General features: G+C 33.1%; 2 protein-coding genes across 6 annotated transcripts; both read right to left on the reverse strand.

The window, feature by feature from the left end:
• Nucleotides 1-214: 214 nt before the first annotated feature.
• On the reverse strand, nucleotides 215-7,547 carry LOC123907687 (amino acid transporter AVT6A-like). Of its 4 annotated transcripts, none has more exons than XM_045958047.1 (6): nucleotides 7,306-7,471; nucleotides 4,332-4,853; nucleotides 4,063-4,215; nucleotides 3,313-3,516; nucleotides 1,662-2,130; nucleotides 215-734 (listed from the first exon to the last, which is right to left on the reverse strand). In XM_045958047.1, exons 2-6 carry the CDS (start codon nucleotides 4,759-4,761, stop codon nucleotides 605-607), a joined length of 1,386 nt encoding a protein of 461 aa, XP_045814003.1. In that variant the 5' UTR covers nucleotides 4,762-4,853; nucleotides 7,306-7,471; the 3' UTR covers nucleotides 215-604. The 4 variants fall into 4 exon arrangements, with proteins under 4 accessions (XP_045814003.1, XP_045814004.1, XP_045814006.1 ...); XM_045958048.1 differs by having other exon boundaries at nucleotides 4,332-4,843; nucleotides 7,250-7,471; XM_045958050.1 differs by having other exon boundaries at nucleotides 232-734; nucleotides 4,332-4,843; nucleotides 7,306-7,547.
• Nucleotides 7,548-8,630: 1,083 nt separating this feature from the next.
• LOC123907688 (amino acid transporter AVT6B-like) lies at nucleotides 8,631-13,439 on the reverse strand. 2 transcript variants are annotated; one of them, XM_045958051.1, is made up of 6 exons: nucleotides 13,325-13,439; nucleotides 12,386-12,880; nucleotides 11,962-12,114; nucleotides 10,303-10,506; nucleotides 9,562-10,030; nucleotides 8,631-9,423 (listed from the first exon to the last, which is right to left on the reverse strand). In XM_045958051.1, the coding sequence occupies exons 2-6, from the start codon at nucleotides 12,807-12,809 to the stop codon at nucleotides 9,294-9,296; spliced, it is 1,380 nt and encodes a 459-aa protein (XP_045814007.1). In that variant the 5' UTR covers nucleotides 12,810-12,880; nucleotides 13,325-13,439; the 3' UTR covers nucleotides 8,631-9,293. The 2 variants fall into 2 exon arrangements, with proteins under 2 accessions (XP_045814007.1, XP_045814008.1); XM_045958052.1 differs by having other exon boundaries at nucleotides 13,095-13,343.
• Nucleotides 13,440-15,484: the final 2,045 nt, after the last annotated feature.

Genomic DNA, 15,484 nt, shown 5'->3' on the forward strand with positions numbered 1-15,484 from the left:
TGAGGAACGTGCTTCGGAATTGTTGCATTGTTTTCAACCATCTCAATTTCGTGATCATCAGGGATACCTCAAGGATCCTATTTTGCAATCAAACATTCATAATATACTATAAGTCAGATACAAAAATTTTCATAATCAGTTTATGCATAAGCTTTCCACTATATTGGTTGCAAAATTAAAGCTGCAATTTAATTTTTCTTATGCAAATGAGTAATTACCAAACAAGGAAGATTTCAAATATAAAATAAATTAGATTAGCAGCAAGAAAATTTCGAGATACAAATGATTATCGAGAAATAACAAAAATCAACTTCATTAAAGATGCATCCTTAATAATGTGAAGAGTGGTGTTATTTGTACAACAAATATGTTGTCGGACACTGTATAAATATACGGTTTTGTATTTTGTTTTCCTCTCTTTGATTCATGTCGGAAGTTGTCTAGACACATGGTTGCTTTGTTTATTTTATAATCAACCTATAAGAATCAGACCCTCTAAAAAAAGGATTTTATACATAATCACTGCAACTTATGTCCCTTTCATCTGAAAGTATGGAAATACCTGTACTGTACCGTGAGCTATAAAATCAAGAAATCACTTGCATTAAGTTTTTTTCTTGTTGATCAAAGCATAGGCATCACTGTATATAGCTATAGCATTTGACAAGACTGCAAGGACTATCATAATGAGAGACATAATCCTGTCTTTTTTAGTTGCTATGTTGTAACGATCCCTGTAGAAAAAGAAATGTTTAATGATAATTGTTGAGTTAATTAATCATCAGCAAAAGCATGAATAGAAAACCTTCTATAAAACTACTTAAGGGAATGATAAGCATCTTAGAATTCTTAAACCAATAACTCACCCTGTCCTTATTATAAGAATCATATTCCCAAGAAACATACAAAAAATATCATTCTCAGATTCATTCTACAATTATATTTAGTAAGTACTCCCTCCGGTCCTTATTATAAGAAAAATTTTGCTTTATAGATTCATAGAATGTTTTATGTATCTAGACCATATTATGAACTAGATACATCAAAGATTCAATGAATTTAGAAAGCAAACTTTTTCTTATAATAAGGACCGGAGGGAGTAAATGATATTCTCAAGAATATTTTTTAATTTTATTTAGTTCAATTATTTTATTTAGCTCAATTATAAAAATAAAAAAAAAAAGTATTGAATGAATCAAAAGTTATTATTGGTTAGGCTTTAAAGTGGTTTCTGTTCCCATGTCAATATAATAAAATTCCATCCATTATGACGGGCAATGAAAAAGTGGGAAATCATGAACAAAACCCGACAAACAAGTAAATCAATTGGCTTATTTAGATTTATCTACTGCCTTGAGCACTTGTCAGACTGTTTGGGAGGGCTTATGGAAACAACTTATGATATTTCCATAAGTTGTTTTCAGCTTATTCTCATAAACTCTCCAAAATAGCTTATATGAAAACAGTTTGACTTCATTATATCTTCTATCATAGAAATAGCTTATACATTTAAGTGCTTGATTAAGATGTTTATACAAACGGGGCCTAAATATGCATACATATTTCTATTTCTCTCCCAATAATATCTATAACAAACAGTAAAACCATATTATAAAGCAAAATCCATTACAGAACTAAAAGAATTCAGTGACCAAACTAACCTCAGAGTGATTGCAGCTGGAAATATGAATGCTATACAAACAGAACTTGTTGCTCCAGCGAACTGGAAAATTACCCAAATGTTAGGTATGAAATTTGCTCCCAAGAAGATAGTGCAAACAAGGGCAATAGTAATCGATGCAAATCTGAAGTTATCAACAAGCAAAGGCCTTCTTGAAGACGAAAATATGAGACCATCTATATTGACCCTCACTGCATAGAACACTACAGGAAATACAAGCACAAGATGCGCAGCATAGCTAAAACGAACAGCATCATTGAGCGCAGAACCGAAAGGAATTCCAAGATCAGTATCAAAATTGGCAAGCACGTCATCAAGAATTTCTTCGCCAAATAGAAGGAACCCAAAGAAGCTTGTCAGTAAGTACACTGAAGAGCATAGAGTAAGGGAAGCGCGCACAACCCCACGCATCTGTGAGGAATCCTCCAGTTCATTATCTATGTTATGAACTGCAAATAAAGTGCACACAAAAATTACTGCAACAACCAGATAATTCATCTATTAAGTAAACAGGTGGATCTAGATAGCTAACTGCAATCATGCCAACCTCCCACATAACTGAAACTATGGCAATAGTTTCCGATGTTTAGCCTATTAATTAATACATGGAATTAGCTTAAAATTTATACAACTACATAAAGCAACCAAGCCTAAATCAAAAAATGAATATCATCATCCGTCATGTTGTTAGCATAGAATGAACTGCCAAGTAGGGGTGTTCACGGACAGTTTTTATCCAAATCCAAACCATATCCATCTTTTATCCATTTATATAGTTGGTTATTAAATCCAACCATTTATTTTTCTCGATTCAGTTTCAAATGGACTTGCAACCGGTTAAGAAAATAAAAAACCGGTTGTGTCCAGAAATGTTACAGCTCTACATATTTGAGAAAGCTCTTAAAATTGTCTACCCACCGCCACACACCATTGTTACCCATCTGTTATTAATTTAGTATTACATGTTGTCCTTCCATATCAGTTCCATGTGGCCGATGATCAAACTATTATCCTATTTTCACATTCAATTAAAATTAATTTTTTTTATTTCATATTAATATTAAATTAAATATATTAAATTAGTCAAGCTGTAAATTGAACCAACTCAACACATTGTTGCTTGCTTCTTCTTACACTGACATGTACATAGGATTTTATGAATAAGTCAATTTTACCTCACATCACATTATATTTGGAAATCACAGTTAGCATTAGACCATTAAAAACAATATAAATAAAATGGAGTTCTAATCAGCGTATCCACCGTATTCAAGCTAATCTAAAGAGGGTGGAAGTTGAGCTTACTGGTTTCTGTTTCAGGTTTTGGACATCCAAGTTATGGATATCCAACCAGATTTTGATATGGATTTGGTCATAAAACTAATTACTTTTATCCTGATTTTTCATAATTAAATTTGGATTTGGTTATTTATGGTTGAACCAGTTATCTGGTTAAAATGAACAACTATGATTGGAATTGGGATTAATAAATTCTAGTGTTCCCAGTTCTGACTAATGTGGTGCACAACCAGAAATTAACCAAAATAATCTGAATACACAAGTCTATTCTGAGTAAAAACATTAAAACAAGGGAATCAGGTTCTAAGCAAAGGCTTCACACATTTTCATACCATTGTAGTGACAGATGTAGGCTGTCATCAGCACAGGAACTACAGTGAATAGATCAAGAACTGAGGCTACATCAGTAATGATGGGGAAGAGTCTGGGCATCCCAATGCCTCCACTAATAATCTTGATAATTGAGATCCCTGCAGCAATGACAAGGAAAACAACTGCTAATCCAATTGACAAAGCAGATGTGAATCTCAATGAATCTGCAACAACCATAGAGAATGCACGTAAGTTTGTTATAGAAGTGTTGTATGGACACAGTTGAGCGTTGATATTGATATGGGCAGGGTACAGGTATTCCACAAACAAAATATCTAAACCAAGGTACAAAAACATAAACAGTAAGTATTAAAATCATAATATAAATACAATTTTCTAACTCACGTAAGCAAAAATATGAAAGGAGGTGAAATAGCAAGCAGATTTTTTCATTTGGTAACAAACAAACAACAAAGCAGCAAAACTTGATTTCATAGATAGACCAATTTCTCTTCCATCTAATATCTCTGTTTTTCTTCACCCAATTTGGGATGGCATCAACTAGTTGTTCATTGATCTTGTTACCATTTTGTTCAAATTACAAACAATGAAACGGAAACTTTCATCCATGCCATCCTGTGTTTTGAGTCATCTTCCTAACATTGTCGTCTAATCTATAGCCATTTCAACAATTATTTTTTTAATAAGTAACATGACTATATGTTTCTATTTTCCACATCAATTAATACAACAAAAGTACACTCACTCACCAATTCGCTTGAGGCTGACCAAAGGTGCAAACACAGCAAGTGTTGTGAAAACAATAACAAATGTACGCCCAGTCCACCAATGGACACCAAACCATCCTTCAAGGATACCAGCATGGTGAATTCCACTTGAAGTTGTTCCAGAAATCACATCACCTACAACATGAACAAAACAAAAAAGTATCATGCAACCTTAAGTTTTTGTCTGATGATAACAGTAAAATTCCAGCCATATAAAATTATAAGTACTAGACTTAAGAATAGGGTCTCACCAATAATTATCATGTAAACAATAAGAATACCAATGTTACCGATTACAATACATAACTCTACCGAAGCTTTTCCATATTTCCCAAAGGCATCCCCCATAAGACTTCCATAGGAAGAAATATTCCCTGCCCTCGAAAACCTGATCATGAACTCAATTGCCTTCTCTGTCAATAATGCTGTTAGGATTATGGCAAGAAGGCCAGGCACCATTCCCAACTTTTTGACACAGGCAGGCAAGCCCATGATCCCAGCACCAATAACTGTGGTGGACAAATTGAAAACAGCCCCAGAAAATGAAGCTCCGTTAAATTCATGGATCTCAGCATCTGTTTCTTGAGTCTTAGGTAACAAAGGCGCATTCTCATCAACAATTTCCTTCTTCTTCCTTGGTTTGTTACTCTCTGCCTTAGGTACAAGAGTTCCAACTGTCATTTTCAGCTTTCAAGTTTCTCTCTCCTTCAGAAAACAAGTCTTCTCTCTCTCTCTCTAAATTTCAAATCAGCTTCTTAAGACTCTGTCATAAACTACAATGGGTCATAATTCAGAGCCCAAATATCAATAGCAAAATAAGCACTGAACCAAACAAATCACGAGATATTGAGTTCAAGAAATCTTACAAAAGTGCAACAAAAAAACAAAACGGTAAACATAAAGTTGGTGGCAAATATTTTTTCTTTTATTAGGGACATTGCATGTACAATGCAGGGACATGAGTTCGAACCCTGTACATCCAATTATTCACCTTAAAAAGGTGAAATTCTAGTCGCTAGACTAATTGACCATAAAAGAAAGTGACACTAATATTCACTTTACACAATTCCCAAGACGATTTTAACTTTGTCTCATTCAAACTCTTATCACTAAACTGACACACCTGATATCTACAGTGAATATTGATTATGGATATTGTTGCAATTCTCTTATTTTTATTGTTGTAAACATAGGGAGAGAAGAAACACAAATACAAATAGTATTGATTGAAATTGATGTAACTTAAACTACTCATGAAGAATAAAAACATTGGGTTAATAATACACCTTGGTAACTTTTTTTGAATACTGCAAAATTATATTAAAGGAGGGCTCTATGCACAAGGCATGCAAAAGAGTCTCAAGAAAGAGATACAAGAACAAGGCCAAAAATAAAACAAGGCCATAAGTGACAGTAAATAAACACTATGCACTAATGAAACGAGGAGCAAACTAACAAACACAACAGCCACTCCCATTCCACAGTCGGTCCCATGAAGAAAAATAAAACAGCACATCTCAAATGCATCTATCAGAACAGATCACGAAAATTCCAACTAGCAACCCAGCAAGAAAACTAAAAGAAAAACCTTAAGCTATTACGCCATCATCGTATCAAACATAGCACCGGTTCCGAATTCCATTCATAAAACAAGCATGTAGGTGTTTTCGATCTACCAATCCACCATTTCCAAGAGATGATTTTAATATCATCCACCAGCCCTGCGTGCGATGTCAGGAGTCCCATTTTTAAAAATAATCCTGTTTTGGTGTCGCCATACTGACCAAATAGCAGCGTTCCGAAAGGGACAAAATGCTATGGGGTAACATGAATCGCATTCCAAGCCAGACAAACCGTCGCTCCCAAACCTGTGTAACAAAATTACAGTATAGGAAGAGGTGTATCGCTGATGCTGCACTGTCACCACAGAAAACACAACGCTAATCTCCCTCCTCTTGGATGACGGGCCTCCGGAACAGGTTCACTCTTGTCGGAGCTCTGTCATGTAGAATCGTCCACACTAAGCCCGAAACTTTAGACGGCGCTGGACACTTCCAAATAGCTTTAAAAGCTGATTGTTTTTCCTGTGAGATGCTTCCCCTAGCAATAATCATATCTGACACCAGTGCATACGTAGATTTAACCGTAAAACCTTCTCCCTTTTCTGGTCTCCAGACCCATTTATTCACCGCTTCCGACAAACTTACTGGGCTTATAATCATCAAAAGTTCATCCAGCAAGTTGCTCTCCCACACAAAAAGTCTCCGTCGCCAAACAAGGTCCCACCTTTCTCCTCCATTAAGATTCCTCAAGCTCGCAACCGAGGCTTCTTTCTGAATTGATATGGAGAACATTCGAGGAAAGCGTTCTCGTAACGAAATATCACCCACCCATGTATCCTCCCAAAAACTAGTTTGAACTCCATTACCCATCTTTTTAACCACTCCCTGTGAAAACCAATTTCACTCAAGATTAATACCAATTGAACAAAAACAAAATACCAATTGAACAAATATCTCTCCACCAAGTCGATGAGTACCACGGTTTGCCCTCCTCTCCCAACTCTACCTTTCCGATTGCCAAATCACCATACTTTCCTATAATGACTTCTTTCCACATTGAATTATCATCAACAAGAAGCCTCCATCGCCATTTTGTAACTATATATACCTTTGTAATGACTTCTTGAAAAAACCAATATACCTTTGTAACTATATATAAACCTCTTTTGAGTTTGTTCTTTTTCCATTTTTGTAAGACTATTTGAATTTTGAACTACATTAATTATTTCTATACAAACATACCCTTGATTAATTTATATTTTTCTCTGCAATGCAAACTGTAATGAATACACTAATGTAAGTAACATTAACGAATTCTCTTTCTTAAAGGATAAACTTTTAAAATTCATATCAATTAAACAAATTTAATATCACAATTAACTTTCGTAATTCTCGTAAATTACTCCAAGGATCTTATATTTAGAGACGGGGATATTACTAATAATACAATTTAGATCTCTTTCAAGAAGAGATGGCAAAGTTTGACTTTGATTCATCATTATCCATCACCATTCACATTTCAAATTTGATTAGATTGCAAAGTTAATAAAATGTTGAATAATAAAAGCATTAAAATGAAATGCAATTAACAAAGGGAAAATGAAAACCTAATAATCGGAGTAATTTCAATTTCAATGGAACTCTTCAATAATAATCAATAAACCTGTTTGGCGCCAAACGCTTTCAGAACAGACGACACAAGAATGCGTATTGCGGAGGAAACATCTCTTCTCCGTCTAGTTTGCGGTGCTTTTATCATCGCCTCCGATACAGATTATAGTGTTCAGTTAACGGAAATTCGGAAGAGTAACAACCATATTTTTATTAAAAAAAAATACAGTCATTCTTATATTCAAAAAAGAGAAAAAGGAATATGCACGGTCAACCGATCATAATCATGTTTTTTGCCGGGTAACTCAACTTAACCCGTCTTCTTGATATAACATGGAAGATTGACGGCTCGTTTGACCGAGCTTTTTTTAGAGTTTGTGCAAACAACTTATGCAATATAAATTAGGTTTTATGCTATTTTATAAGTTCAAACTAGTTAAAAATATAATTTTATAAGCTATTTTATGATAAACTACCTTGACAAACTTATAATAATATATAAAAATTGTATAAGCTCTAAAAAAAGCTGGGTCAAACGAGCCCTGAATCATTCTAATTGATTGTCCGTGTAAAATTAAATTACGGCGTGTTCATTAAACTTTTCAAAAAAAGAAGAAAACCATGTTTTTATTATTACTATTTTTTTATTATTATTATTATATTATTATTATTATTATATTATTATAATAAAAGAAATTATACTGTTTTTTTATGCAAAAAGAAATTATACTTTTTAGATACATTCCAAGTCTATCTAAAAAGTAAAATTCATCTTGTATCATGTGTCAAAAAAAAAAAACTTGTATCAAGGACCAGAGTTAGTAGCATCCAAGCTTGCACACAATGTGATGTTTCAGTTCAAGCCAGGATAAAGATGACATTCATTCTAACAATATCGATATTGTCAGAGTTAAAACTCGGTAAATTGAAGTCCGTTGTAACTAATTAGTAGGATGTTATTACTTTTTAGTCTTTGTCAAGTTAGTGTTTAAACCCACACACTTTAAAAATTGATGAATTCCAATTTTAAACTAAAACCCTCATCATACGTTATAAGTACTATGATCAAGATATTTAATATTCATTATGCAAAAAAAAATAAAAAAATTTAATATTCATATTTGAGTAAAAAAAATATTCTCAATTTCTTAAATGTTCATGCATTTAGTCTCCGCAAACATAGTTCAACCACTAGGAATATTTTATTCAATATGCACGGATCGAAATTCGAACATTGATATACTCATTTATAATTTTAGTCATTAGACTATTTGACCAAGAAAAAAATGTTCATCCACTTATATTTTTACCTCATACAAAGCGTGTCGAGTATCGAACCCACAATAACTTCAGAGTGATACTTTTGAACACATGTTATACGAATACAAATAAATTTGCAGGTGCTATTATATTCAATGAAACACTTAATCTAAAAAATATTTAATTACATAAGAATTGTGCAATACAGTGAATTGAACCAAATGTTCAATTTCTATGAAAGTTTAGAAAACAAACTATTAAAAGCCACACATTCAAATCCATAATCAAATTTCTGTTTGTCTTGCCCAAAAAATGCTAACAGTAACCATTCTTTCATAAGCAACAGGACATCCCTTCAGTCCTTTATCCATTAATGTGAGAGATGAAGCCACAGAAATAGAGGCGCGTTTAACAGAACCTCCGCAGTTACATCAACAACGAGCATATTATAAGAGAAATGATATTTTGACAACAAATATGTTGTCAGACACCGTATAAATATACGGTTTAGTGTTTTTTTATTTTTTCTATTTTTCTTCTAGGCATATCGACAGTTGTGTTCAAATAACACTATTCTATTACAAACAAGGTTGAACATGTTGTGAGTCTTCACACATTTTTGAAGAATATTTGTACACATGGTAGCTTTGTTTATATTTAATCAACCCAACATACAATCGAAAAAATTAATTTCATATAACCTTCGCAAATTATGTTCCTTTCATTGGAAAGTATGAAAATACCTGTACTTTGAGATATCAAATCAAGAAATCACTCACATTAAGTTTTATTCTTGTTGATCAAGGAATAGGCATCACTGTATATAGCCACGGCATTTGAAAAGACGGCAAGAACTATCATAAGGACAGACAGAATCTTGTCTGTTTTAGTTGCTATGTTGTAATGATCCCTGCAAGAAAAGAAATGATTAATGATAATTGTTGCGATCATTAACTTTTAGTACGCGTTTGTTTCGAACTACAGATAAGAATCATAGTATAAAGCAAAATCGATTACAGAATTAAATGAATTCAGTGACCAAACACACCTCAAAGTGATTGCAGCTGGAAATATGAATCCTACACAAACAGAAGCTGTTGCTCCAGTGAACTGGAAAATATCCCAAATGCTAGGAATTGAATTTGCTCCGATGAAAATACTGCCAACAAGGGCAATAGTAATTGATGCAAATCTGAAGTTATCAACAACCAAAGGCCTTCTTGAAGAGGAAAATATGAGACCATCTATGTTGACCCTTAATGCATAGAAAACTACCGGAAATACAAGCACGAGATGTGCAGCATAGCTAAAACGAACAGCATCATTGAGCGCAGAACCGAAAGGAAGTCCAAGATTAGTGTCAAAATTGGCAAGAACGTCATCAAGAGTGTCTTCACCAAATAGGAGGAACCCAAAGAAGCTTGTCAGTATGTATACTGAAGAGCATAGAGTAAGGGAAGTACGCACAACGCCATGCATCCAGGATGAATCCTCCAATTCATTATCTATGCTGTGAACTGCAAATAAAGAGTGCACATGACATGATACAACCACCAGATTATACATCTATGAAGCAAATAGGTGGATCTAGATAGCTAACTGCAATCATGTCATGCTCGCGCATGATAAAAAATTTTCCAATAGTTGTTAGCATTTATTAGTAATCAGAAGACCTTAACCTTCTTCTTTCGAATAAATAACCAACTTATAGTTAACATAAGTCTACTATGCATAAAAATTGAAAAAGTTAAAACTAAATAAATGAGTTTTAAACAAAGGTTTTTCATACCATTGTAGTGACAGATGTAAGCAGTCACCAGCACAGGAACTACGGTGAATAGATCAAAAACTGAAGCTGTGTCAGTAATGACCGGGAAGAGTCTAGGCATTCCAATGCCTCCGCTAATAATCTTGATAATTGAGATCCCCACAGCAATGATAAGGAAAACAACTGCTAATCCAACTGATATTGCAGATGTGAATCTCAATGAATCTGCAGAGAATGAGTCCGGGTATTAATATGGGCAGTGTACAGGTGTGCTACAAAACATCTAAAATTAAGGTACAAAAACATGAACAATAAGTACTCAAATCCTAAATATAAATATAAATTTCAATGTTCTAACTCAAGTAAGCAAAAACTTGTACACCAATAGTAGTTTGTTTCAATTGGTAACACACTAAACAACTTAGCAACAAAACTCAATTTTATAGATAGACCGATTTATACTTAAGTGAAAAGCTATGTAGCATTGACACTTTAGGTTGAAGGTGTGTCGAACACTCATTGGTGCCTAACAAACATACGACACTGTCATTTACAAGTCACAGCTTTCAAATCAATCTGGAAATCTCAAGCACCGTCCAAAGCACAGGGATTTGCGTGGATGCTGCTTCTCGACAGGATCCCGACGAGAGATAACCTGTTCAGAAGGCATATCATTCACAAAACTGGTGACAAGATGCGTGTACTGTGTCGTGACTGTGCAGAGACCTCAGTTCATTTATTCATTTATTGCCAGTTTGCGACACAGGTTTGGGGAAGGATACTAACCTGGCTGGGATTGGAATTTACGTTACCACACATATGTTTTCTCTGTTAAATTCTCTTGCGGCTATTCCAGGTGGTAAACAGAGGCGACAAGGTTTGATGATGATTTGGAACGCCGTTGTTTGGAATTTGTGGCGACAAAGGAATAAGATGATTTTCGAGAATAGCAGTACTGATATGATTGATCTGGTGGAAGAGGTCAAGGTAACTTCCTGGAAATGGTGGATAAGAAAACTGAATTCTTCCCCTTGCTTATATTACGAATGGAATAGAGAACCGTTGCTTTGTCTAGGAAGGTGAAAAAGAGAGGTATGCTTTTGTGAGGGTGTTTTTTTTCTGTTCATGTTGTGCCACTCCTTTATACTCTTATTTTTTCCTTTTAGCTCTCTATTCTGTCTGTGCTCTTTTTTCTTAACTGACTTTATGTACTCCTTGTGCATTGAAGCACTCTATTAATATATATTTTGCTGATTCCAAAAAATAATACGACACTATCATTTGTGGTCACATTCAATCACTTTCATATTCTCAAGCTACCAATGTCTACGTTTCAGTGTTAGTGTCGTGTTCGTAGGTGATAAATGAGCATTGGGTACATAACCATGTGTAAACATATCATGGTAAGACCACTCCCATGATCCTATCAGTATCATATAACTTGAACACAAAAAATATTGCATGAAAAATTTAATTTGTTGGTATCAAAATGCAACATGTATAAAATATCATTATCAATGTAATAGATTGATCCTAAAATTGTAGTCAGTGTCTATTATGCAATGTCATATTCAGGTGCTATACAGAATACATGGCAATTGGCAACAAAACAACAAGGTTTACTAATAAAATGTTTCTATTTTTCACATCAATTAATACAAGAAAAGCACAATCACTCACCAATTTTCTTAAAGCTGACCAGAGGTGCAAAAATTGCAAGTGTCGTAAATACAAGAACAAATGTACGCCCAGTCCACCAATGAACACCAAACCATCCTTCAAGGATACCAGGATGGTGAATTCCACTTGAAGTTGTTCCAGAAACCACATCCCCTATAATATGAAAAAATCAAAACAAAAACTTAAGTGCTTAGGCATTACTTATTTTCATAAGCTATTCCTTACACCTTATGGAAATCAGTTGAAAACAACTTATGGACATGTCATAAGTTGTTTGTTTCTATAAGCTCTCCAAAATAGTATCACAACAAATGCTTATGTCAATAGATAAACTAAAATAAGTCAATTCAAATTCCAAACAGACCCTAAAACTAAAACCGGTGATAACATTTTTAAGTACGAGACTTAAGAATAAGGCCCTCACCAATAATAATCATGTAAACAATCAGAATACCAGTGTTATTGATTACAACACATATCTCCAGAAGTGCTTTTCCATATTTCCCAAAGGCATCCCCCATAAGACTTCCATAGGAAGTAAGATTTCCTGCCCTCGAAAACCTGATCATGAACTCAATCGACTTCTCTGTTAATAATGCCGTTAAAACTATGGTAATAAGACCAGGCACCATTCCCAACTTCTTAACACAAGCCGGCAAGCCCATGATTCCAGCACCAATGATTGTCGTCGACAAATTGAACACAGCTCCAGAAAATGAAGCTCCATTAAATTCATGTAACTCGGTATCTCTCTCTTGAGACTTCGGTACCAAAGGCGCATTCTCATCAACAAGTTCTTTGTTCTTCCTTGATTTCCTCTTCTCAGGTGCAATAGTTCCAATTGTCATTTTCACCTTTCAAGTCTTCTTTCTCTCACTTTCTCTCAAAATTTCAAATCAGCTTCTTCAAACTGTGAAAACTGAAAAACAACATACACCCATTTCTCAAGTTGAAGAAAAGATTCAAACTTTGGAATAAAAACAAAATTCAAACCAAACCATGATATTCAATAAAGGTTCAATAAAGCCAAAAACTATATTAAATTATAATTCAGAATCCTAATATATCTATCAAAAAAATCACTGAATCATACGAATCCAAATAGATTTTGGTTTAGTTCAAAGGAATCTTACAAAAGTGCAACCAAAAATTGGGTGGTGAATATTGATTATGGATATTATTTCATTTCTCTTTTATTTTTTTGTGATTTTTTGTGACAATTACGCACATTTTGTTTGCAAAGTCAATAACACACATATAAACAGTATTGTTGAAAATGAAATTGATGTAACGTAAATTACTCATCAAAGAATAGAAAATTGGGTGAATATTATAATATTCATCTACCAAAGATTCAACTTACATCAATTTCATCAAAAAATAAAAACAATTATAAGATTCATTGAAGTTTCATTATTGAAGTTATGTCACTTTCAAGTATGAGATGGAAAAGTACAATAAAAATTGCAATCAACCAAAATGGTAGACAAGGATTTAAACAGCAGTAGTTGCAGTCGTGTTAAGAATTTGTTTCTTCTAAAAAACAAATTAAGCACTATTAAACTCAAGTTGCAACCACCCAAGAGCACTTAGATGAGATGACGCGGGTCTCTTATAGTTTAACCAAGGTTCTGGGTTCGATCCATAGCTTGGGCATGCAGCAGTGTTAAAACTCTTAGGGAGAGTTTGCCACCCATTTGGGTCCCACAAAACTCGAGGGATTAATCTTTGCAGTTGCGCGCAGAGGATACCCGGTTTACACAAAAAAAAAAACTCAAGTTGCAACCATAAGTCCATAACGGAGTTTTGTCGTGGCCTAACGGCGTTTCGTTATGGTGGTTTATGTGATTTTTGTTAAATATGTCGACATAAAAAAAATGTACCGAATTGAAATACCATTTTGTCCACATCGTTTTCGTGATAATGGACGGTTCTTTAAAATCTTGGTGGTAGATATTTGAATTTTTTAATCATTTGGTTAGGATTCAATTTCTGACAAGTGCATGTTGCGCGTGCAGATATTCTTTGGTTTATCATAAAAGGAAAGAAAAAAACAATTGTGTTCTATATATTGGCATTAAAATGCAAACAGAGTAAACCAATGCAATTAACAAAGGAAAATGAAATCATAATCATAATCATAATAATCGGAGTAATATTTTCAATTTCAATGGAATTTGTGAATAATGAAGAAACCTGTTTGGCGCGAAACAGTTGTAGAAAGGGGAAGCATGAATGAGAGACTGCATTGAGTAGGTTACTATCTGCGTTCTTGAAATTGTTGGAAGGATTTTATTCATGCATGCACTGTTCTAATTATTTGAATACACAAAATAGGAAATTTAACAATTTATTCTATTTAGTGTCAAAAAACAATTTATTCTATTTTTTTTTTGGCAGAACAATTTATTCTATTTTTAATTTTTATTAAAAAAACAATTTATTCTATTTGTTTTGTCAAAAAATAAATAAAATCTATTTTAAATTTGATATTATCTTATAAAATCTATTTTAAATTTGATATTATCTTAGAACATTTCTTTACATAAGAACAATTATATGAGATAGTGCATATTTCTTCTTTAAAACAACACTCATTCATCATTACGGTACATTATAGAAAGTGGATTGTCTCCCATAAAGTTTATCCAGTTAAATTTGGACCATAAAATATCATACTTAAAATAATTAAAAATAAAATTAATTTATTTTAATGGCTTAGGATTAACAATGAAGAGAAAAATTTGAAAAGTAGAATGAAGAATCTATTCCCTAAATTTACACTAGAAATCTTTTATCTTACTCCTTATTTATTTATTAAAATTTAGTCCTTTATTTTTTCTTGTTTATGTCCTTTATTTCTTATAAGCTTGTTGAATTTTCATCATTTTTTAGATAGAAAGAGATGGTTTATACTATAAAATAGTTAAAATAAGTTAGCTATACGTTGTACGCTAAGTTTATACTATTTTAAATAAGGTTGAAAAATAAGCTATAAATCAATAAAATAAAGATTTAATTTATATACATCGACAGTGTAAAATAATTTTACACCGTCAATCAATATCAACCATTTTTTCCGCCATATCATCTCACTTCACCCCACTTTCTTGATATGACATAGCAAAATGGTGGTTGTTTATTGGACGACCGTGTAAAATTATTTTACACCGTCGATGCATATCAATTAAACTCATAAAATAAAAGTTATAAACTCTTTTTAGCTTATAAGCTATAAGATTTGATTAAAAAAAACTTATAGCAAGCGGGGAACAAGAGTCAGAGATAAGATGAACACATCTCAGAGTAGTTATAAGACATAAACTATAAACTAGTTTTTTTCTTACCAAACAAAGCCCTATTTAATGGCGAATTAGAAAAACATAAAATCCATTTGAATTGACATATTTTTGAGTTTATACAAAAAAAACAACATATAAAAATACAATTTCCATGAAAACTTATAAATTAATATAAAAACTTATTTATTTTCATAAACCATTTTTCATAAACCTAAAAATTA

This window comes from Trifolium pratense, linkage group LG2 (genome assembly GCF_020283565.1).
Source record: "Trifolium pratense cultivar HEN17-A07 linkage group LG2, ARS_RC_1.1, whole genome shotgun sequence".
In the NCBI taxonomy this organism is placed as follows: Eukaryota; Viridiplantae; Streptophyta; class Magnoliopsida; order Fabales; family Fabaceae; genus Trifolium; species Trifolium pratense.

Excerpts from the sequence above, each read along its gene's own strand:
- LOC123907688 (XM_045958051.1), bottom strand. The coding sequence starts at position 12,809 with ATGACAATTGGAACTATTGCACCTGAGAAGAGGAAATCAAGGAAGAAC. Across the intron at positions 10,507-11,961 it reads GGTCAGCTTTAAGAAAATTG|ATTCATTGAGATTCACATCT; the intron begins GTGAGTGATTGT and ends CATTCTCTGCAG. Across the intron at positions 9,424-9,561 it reads CCAGCTGCAATCACTTTGAG|GGATCATTACAACATAGCAA; the intron begins GTGTGTTTGGTC and ends CTTTTCTTGCAG.
- LOC123907687 (XM_045958047.1), bottom strand. The coding sequence starts at position 4,761 with ATGACAGTTGGAACTCTTGTACCTAAGGCAGAGAGTAACAAACCAAGG. Across the intron at positions 3,517-4,062 it reads GGTCAGCCTCAAGCGAATTG|ATTCATTGAGATTCACATCT; the intron begins GTGAGTGAGTGT and ends TGGTTGTTGCAG. Across the intron at positions 2,131-3,312 it reads CTACATCTGTCACTACAATG|TTCATAACATAGATAATGAA; the intron begins GTATGAAAATGT and ends CTTTATTTGCAG.